The sequence below is a fragment of the Lactuca sativa genome, chromosome 5 (assembly GCF_002870075.4).
Source record: "Lactuca sativa cultivar Salinas chromosome 5, Lsat_Salinas_v11, whole genome shotgun sequence".
NCBI classification, from domain to species: Eukaryota; Viridiplantae; Streptophyta; class Magnoliopsida; order Asterales; family Asteraceae; genus Lactuca; species Lactuca sativa.
Genome location: NC_056627.2, coordinates 230,139,281 through 230,146,986, shown reverse-complemented (window position 1 = coordinate 230,146,986; position 7,706 = coordinate 230,139,281). Strand labels below are relative to the sequence as shown.

Below are 7,706 nucleotides of genomic sequence, written 5' to 3'. Positions count from 1 at the left end.
TAAATTATATTTTCAGTCCAGAAGACATGCTTGGAAGGAAAAAGGAAGAGGAGAAGCAATTAGAAGCTAGAGAATGAAGAAAGAGAAGAAAATCTGAAGCTACTCGGCGAGTCCAAGCACCTACTCGGCGAGTTCCTAAGAATGTTCGCGAAGTAAAGTCCAGAATCCTTACTGTACATGGATTTCTCATATCAACTCGGTGAATTGCAGACCTACTCGCCGAGTTGCCCCTGTTTTGAGATAAGTATAAATAAGGGATCTTATTCCGAATTGGAAAAAAAACTTTCTGGCTTTTTGGGAGGATAAGCTGCAATTGAAGAAACCTTTGGAGACCTGAAGAAACCTAATCTTTGATCTTTTGAAGACTCAAGGAGAATTAGGTTAAATTTTCCACTTTATCTTAGAAGTGAATCATGTCTAGATTAACTAAATTCGTTTTTGAGCTTGTTTCTACTATAATCATGAGCTGCATTTTCGTAGTTTCTGTTTAGGAAAAACCAAGTTACTCCTATGGTTTGATTTATACTTTTATTGATTGATTATTGGTGATTTTATTAAATTAAGTTTGTTAAAGAACCTTATGCATTAACCATAACTATTTTCTGTTAATTGGAAGACAATTAAGCTGCATGAACATCTCTTAATTGTTAACCTCATATGATTTATGTGAACACTTCATTATATGCCTAGGATTAGTGAATATGAAACTGGGATTAAATAGAGTATGGGTAAATTAATGTGTAAGCTTGTTTGAGAAACCAACAAACAAGAGGTTAGTTGAATTACTAATTTGATTAACCAATTACAAATCTTATTTAATCCAAATAATTGAACTGGGGAGTTAATTAGTTTAAACAATTGGCCACTGCTTGAATTGATTAATTTAGTAATAGTGAATGTGAATCTAACCACTATAGTTGCTAACCAATAACAATTAATTTATCACTTTATCATAAAATTAACCATATGAGTGAATTGGTTGGACCTAAACAGAAACCCTTTATTAAATTTGGTGAATTTTTACTTGTTTTAGTTGTTTAGTTAATTACTTGTTAGGTGGTGTGTTTAAGTTTCTAGTCTTGCAAAACTAGAGAAAAAAACCCTTTACTTTTATTACTTGTTTAGTTAAAATTAGTTATTAGTTTAATTTCCGTTCCCTAAGTTCGACACCCTACTTACCCAACTATACCACTAAAAGACAGGTTCACTGCCTTTGTGTGCTAAATCTGTATTTTTAAAGTAGGAATAAAACTAGTGAATTTCACACACATCAAGTTTTTGGCGCCGTTGCCGGGGAACGGTTCAAAAAATTAAATCTAATTCCTAGTTTTATCGATCCTTTGTGTGAGTTTATATTGCACAAAGTTATTTTTTTTAGTAATTCAGTAAGTAGGTTAAGTTTTAGCATTCATTAGTTTTTAGTCGTTTTTATTTAATTTTGTCTATTTTTGGGTTTTATACAGCCTACTCACCGAGTGCAGTCGACCTTACTCGGCGAGTACACTGCTGTTTGTCAGTTTAATTTTTATTTTCATTCTGTTTCATTTTTTTTGTTCTTTTTATGCGTTTTTCTTGTTTTGTTGCAGGATTTTCATGACCAGAGGATCCAACACTCCATTGGTTCCCCCTTTTGAAGACCCGGAATCCGCGTTGAGGAAAAACAAAGGCAAAGACGTTGAAAGCTCAAATACACCTAAGAATTCGCCTTTGTCTAGCTTGAAAACGGTTTTTGGGAAGACGAAGAGCAGCAAATCAGGAGCATCCAACGCCTCTTTAGCAAGCGAAGACCCAATCAAAGAGGACACCGAGTATGAAGCTGAAGGAGAAGAAGACCCTACATTCGGAAACGACTCCGATTACGACGACGAATCAGCTATTCCTATGGCTAACATCGATGAAGTCCCCATAGGGTAATGGAAGAAGAGGATACGCGATGATACCGGCGCAATTCCCGCAACTGCCACTTTTGAGCTTAAGGGTCACATCCTTGCTCTACTCAAAGAGATCCCCTTCCACGGAAAAGACCACGAAGATGCTTACAAACACTTGGATGAAGTCAATGATGTAGTTGATTATTTTAATGTTCCAAACGTGCCTCGCGAAACTCAACTACTTCGCATGCTTCCAGTTACATTGAAGGGTGCTGCAAAGGATTGGCTAAAGTCACTTCCCCCCGGATCTATCACTACATGGGCCAAGATGAAAGAAGAGTTTATTGATCAATTTTGTCCACCCTCCAAGATATCTAAGTTAAAGAAAGCCATAGCCAACTTTGAACAACAAGCTGGAGAGTCACTTTATGAAGCTTGGGAGAGGTACAAGAGTATGCTAAGGAATTACCCACATCATGACCTTAATAGTCAACAAGAAGTCTCCATTTTTTATGATGGAGTAAATGTTACAACAAGGCAATTACTTGAATCGCAAGGTCCACTAACAAAGAAAGCACCCCGGTGATAAAGCAACTAATTGAAGAATTCTCTAAGCATTCTAGAGAACCACAACCCAAGGAATGATGTGATAAGGGGATCAACTTATGCAGCTTTAGAAGATTTGTCAGTAGTTATGGCTTTGTTAAAAACCATGAATAGGAGGATGGATAAAATGGATCAAACGATACATGCTATTCGAGTGGGTTGTGAGAATTGCAATGGACCTCATCTTACTAGAGATTGTGACTTGGACGAGAATGAGAATAAGAAAGTGCAAGTGTGCTACTCAAGTGGTGACCGATATGATGAAGATTGGCGTAAACCCAAGAAAGAATGGCTTCCTTATGATGAGTACAAGAAGGCTAAGGAGGAGAAATATAAATAAAAAGGAAGAGGTTTTTACCAAAAGGAGGAGCCGACACAAGAAAGAAAACCAAGTTTGGAGGAGATGCTTACTAAATTTGTAGATGCTTCAGAAAAGAGACACAATGACCACGATGCCGCAATACAAGAGACAAGAACAATGCTTAGGAATCAACAAGCATCTATCCACAACATTGAGACACAGCTGGGGCAATTTGCTCAACAAATTAATCAAAGATCACCGGGAGAACTTCCTAGTAAAACCGAAAACAACCCACGAGGCGCACATATAAATATCGTGACAACTAGAAGTGGGAAGATAATTACCCTTCTGGCCCCTATTCAGAATAAAGAGCCCAAGCAGTTAAAAAAAGGAGGATGCAGAAAAACATAGCCAAAATCAAAATCTGCTGGACAGAGACCCTACTCACCGAGTCCAGAATATGGACTCGACGAGTCAGATGCCTAATCAGAAAAGTCAGATTCCTACAAAGCCATTTCAGCCTCCATTTCCATATCCAGCCAGAGCTAAGCAAGAGAAGAAAGAAGCAGACTACCAGAAGTTTCTAGACCACATAAAAGCTCTTCAAATCAATATACCATTCATCGAGGCAGTTGCACAAATGCCGAAATACACCAAATTCCTCAAGGAGCTGCTAACCAATAGAAGGAAGATGGGAGAGGTGAAGGAAGTAGTTCTTAATGAAAATTGCTCAGCTGCCATGTTAAACAAACTACCAAAGAAGAAGGGTGACCCGGGAAGCTTAACTCTGCCTTGACAATTTGGGAATTTGGCCACCATTCATGCTTTGGCTGATTCGGGAGCAAGTGTAAATCTCATGCCATATTCATTTTTCAAGAAATTAGATCTCCTGGAACCAAGGCTAATTCGAATGGCAATCCATTTAGCAAATAAAACGGTCACATTTCCAAGAGGAATATGTGAAGATCTATTGGTGAAGGTAGATAAGTTCGTGTTTCCCGCGAACTTTATAATTATAGACATGGAAGCGGATCCTCAAGTTCCGATCATCCTTGGAAGACCTTTCCTTAACATAGCAAGCGCTATTTCTGACATGCGAGACTCAAAACTTACTCTACGGGTGGGGGATGATTCAGTCACTTTCGGGGTTGATCAAGCCATGAAGCATGCAAGGCATAGTGATGACACGACATTTTCAATTGATATGTTGGATGAATTGATGAAGGAATGGCATAATGAAGATCCAAACAAGTCCACCATCACCTTTACTGAAGAACTTGATGCTGAAAAAGACCTACTGGAAATAGAGAGACTGCTGGAAGAAGCTGATTATGATGAGTTAATGAAGACCATTGAGCATCCTACTCGCCAAGTAGACTCGACCTACTCGTCGAGTCCATTTGAAGAATCCCGAGAAATTGCGAATTCTGCACAGGACTCGACGAGTCCCTTAACTTTACTCGATGTGTTCAACATGTAGAATGCAAAAACTTAACTCAAGGCAATACTAGATCATTTAGAGTATGCATTCCTTGAAGATGGTCAACAAAAACCCATTATATAGCTTCTGACCTCTCCAAATCTGAAAAAGAAGAATTACTTCAAGTCTTGAAGAAGAGGAAGAGTGCCATTGCATGGAGCATCACCGATATAAAGGGAATAAGCCCCTCTTATTGCTCTCATAAGATCAACCTGGAGGAAGAAGCAAAGCCAATAGTGACACCAAAGAAGATTGAACCCGAACATGCAGGAAGTGTTCAAGAAGGAAGTAGTCAAGCTTTTAAATGTGGGGATCATTTATTCTATTTCCGATAGTCCATGGGTTAGTCCTGTTCAAGTGGTGCCCAAGAAAGGAGGGATGACGGTCGTAACAAACGAGAAGAACGAGCTTATTCCGACCCGAACGGTAACCGGTTGGCGAGCGTGCATCGATTATCGAAAGCTAAACGATGCCACTCGTAAAGACCATTTTCCTTTACCTTTTATTGATCAAATGCTTGAAATATTGTCCGACCATAGTGACTATTGTTTCTTAGATGGATTTTCGGGTTACTTCCAAATACCCATAGACCCAATGGACCAAGAAAAGACCACTTTCACTTGCTCGAGTGGGACTTTTGCCTATCGCCGCATGCCTTTTGGGTTATGCAATGCACCTGCGACATTTCAAAGGTTCATAACGACCATATTGCACGACATGGTGGAAAAATTCATGGAAGTATTTATGGACGATTTTTATGTTTTTGGATGTTCCTTCCATAATTGTCTTGCTAACCTTGATTTAATGCTTGAAAGGTGTGAAAAAACCAATTTAGTCCTTAATTGGGGAAAATGTCACTTTATGGTTAAAGAGGGTATAGTTTTGGGCCACAAGGTATCCAAATCGGGAATTGAGGTGGATCGGGCAAAAATAGATACAATTGCTAAATTACCTCCACCGACTAATGGAAAGGGCATTAGGAGTTTTTTAGGACGCGCGGGTTTTTACCGCCGTTTCATAAAAGATTTTTCTAAAATAGCTAGACCTCTAACACAATTACTTTTAAAATATGCACCATTTAATTTCACTAAAGGGTGTCTAGAGACCTTTGAATTTTTGAAAGAAAAACTAACTAATGCCCCAATCATTATTGCCCCAAATTGGAACTTACCTTTTGAAATAATGTGTGATGCAAGTCACTTTTCATTAGGAGTTGTCCTTGGTCAAAGGGTTGATAAGAACTTTCGACCCATTTATTATGCAAGTAAGACTTTGAATCCAGCCCAAGAAAATTACACCACGACTGAAAAAGAATTACCAACAGTGGTGTATGCTTTTGACAAATTCCACCCATATCTTGTTTTATCTAAGACCACTATTTTTACTGACCACTCTGCTATTAAGTACTTGTTTTCCAAGTAGGATGCAAAGCCAAGATTGATATGCTGGGTTCTACTTCTACAAGAATTTGATATCAAGATACGCGATAAGAAGGGAATGGATAATAGAGCAGCCGACCACTTATAAAGGCTAGAAAACCTGCATTTGGAAGCATTGGAAGAAGATAAAATTGGAGACAACTTTCCGAACGAGTACATTTTGGTGACCACGGGGGAAAAGCCATGGTTTGCAGATATAGCTAATTATTTAGCTACCCAGTACATTCCAAAAGACTTTACCCGCCAACAAAAGAAGAAATTCTTTTCGGAAATAAAATACTACTTTTGGGATGAGCCATATCTTTTCCGAAGTTGCGCGGATGGGATCATAAGGAGATGTGTATACGGGAATGAAAGCTGAGAAATTTTGGAGCATTGCCATAGCGGGCCTACCGGTGGACATCATGGAGCACACTACATTGCTAAGAATATATTTGATATTGGGTTTTATTGGCCCATAATTTCTAAAGATGCTACCCAATATGTCAAAGAGTGTGATGCATGCCAAAGAGAGGGAAACATATCATCCCGAAACGAGATGCCACAACATAGTATTCAAGTGTGTGAAGTGTTTGACGTATGGGGGATCGATTTCATGGGACCATTTCCAATTTCAAAAGGAAACAAATATATTGGTGGCGGTTGATTATGTATCCAAGTGGACGGAGGCACAAGCTTTACCAACACATGATGCTCGGGTGGTGGTGCGCTTTCTAAAAAAGTTATTCACAAGATTTGGAGTTCCTAAAGCCCTTATTAGTGAACGAGGCACTCACTTTGCCAATGATCAATTAGAAAAGGTGTTAAGGAAATATGGGGTAACACATAAATTCTCTACATCTTACCATCCACAAACTAGTGGGCAAACTGAAGTGACGAATAAAGCATTAAAAACAATTTTGGAGAGATCGGTGGGTAGCAATCGAAAGGAATGGTCGGATAGGTTAGATGATGCACTTTGGGCCTTCCGAACAGCTTTCAAAACACCTACTGGTACTACACCATATAGGCTAGTTTATGGGAAGCAATGTCATTTATCAGTGGAAATAGAGCATAAAGCTTTTTGGGCTTTAAAAATGTGCAACTTTGATATAGATGAACTTAGAAACAACCGGTTGATGCAAATGAATGCTCTTGAAGAACTTAGGAATGAGGCCTATACTAGCTCCTTGATTTATAAAGAAAAAACCAACAGTTGGGATGACAAAAGAATCAAGGGTAATAAAGACTTTCATGAAGGGCAAAAAGTGTTACTTTTTAATTCAAGGCTCAAACTCTTTCCGGGCAAACTAAAGTCAATATGGGATGGTCCATTTCTAGTGAAGAAGGTTTTTCCACATGGAGCTATTGAGTTATTATCAAGAGATGACACTCCTTTCAAAGTTAATGGACATAGGGTGAAAAATATGAAGAAGGAATCCCGAGGAATGAAGACCTAGAAGAAGGGCTGCTGCTGGAGGGCATGGAAGACACGTAGAGCAGGAAGGAGTCCAACTAACGACTCCTTAAAAAGAAGCGCTTCTAGGAGGCAACCCGAGTTAGAGTTTGCATTTCTTTTCCTTTTATTTTTCTTTTTCACTTTTAGGATCTGTTTTCTTTTCATTCTTCTTCTGAAATTATGCTTAAAATGATTGCTTGAGGGAAAGCAATGCTCAAAGTGGGGGGTGGTGGTTTAAAAATTGAGTTTTTTTTTTCAAACTGACTAATGAACTCACCGAGTTCATAAGATTACACGACGAGTACTTTATGAAATCCACGAAAAATCGTGAACATGCGCTCCTACTCGGCGAGTAGGTATTTCTACTCGACGAGTACAAGCATTTAAATGGGTTTTTACAATCTGTAAATAAGGATTTCTTTTACCCTACTGATTTTCGCCAGCCACTTCCCATTCATACTCGCCGGGCATTCAGTTTTCTCTCAAGCCATTCCTTTGATTTCTTGTTGAATCTTCATCTACAAAGCAAAAGGTATGATTTTTCCTTTGAATTCTTTCTAAAGGTCACAAC

At 38.7% G+C, this 7,706-nt stretch overlaps 1 protein-coding gene and 1 non-coding gene across 2 annotated transcripts; one reads left to right on the top strand and one right to left on the bottom strand.

Moving 5' to 3' along the window:
• Nucleotides 1–2,247: 2,247 nt before the first annotated feature.
• Nucleotides 2,248–2,354, bottom strand: LOC111881921 (small nucleolar RNA R71). The gene has a single exon (XR_002846994.1). It is a non-coding gene; the product is annotated as a small nucleolar RNA R71 (small nucleolar RNA).
• A 4,419-nt stretch (nt 2,355–6,773) lies between these two features.
• LOC111881828 (uncharacterized) lies at nt 6,774–7,336 on the top strand. The gene is made up of 2 exons (XM_023878217.1): nt 6,774–7,094; nt 7,283–7,336. Exons 1-2 carry the CDS (start codon nt 6,774–6,776, stop codon nt 7,334–7,336), a joined length of 375 nt encoding a protein of 124 aa, XP_023733985.1.
• Nucleotides 7,337–7,706: the final 370 nt, after the last annotated feature.

Excerpts from the sequence above, each read along its gene's own strand:
- LOC111881828 (XM_023878217.1), top strand. The coding sequence starts at position 6,774 with ATGTGCAACTTTGATATAGATGAACTTAGAAACAACCGGTTGATGCAA. Across the intron at positions 7,095-7,282 it reads TCAAAGTTAATGGACATAGG|GATCTGTTTTCTTTTCATTC; the intron begins GTGAAAAATATG and ends TTTCACTTTTAG.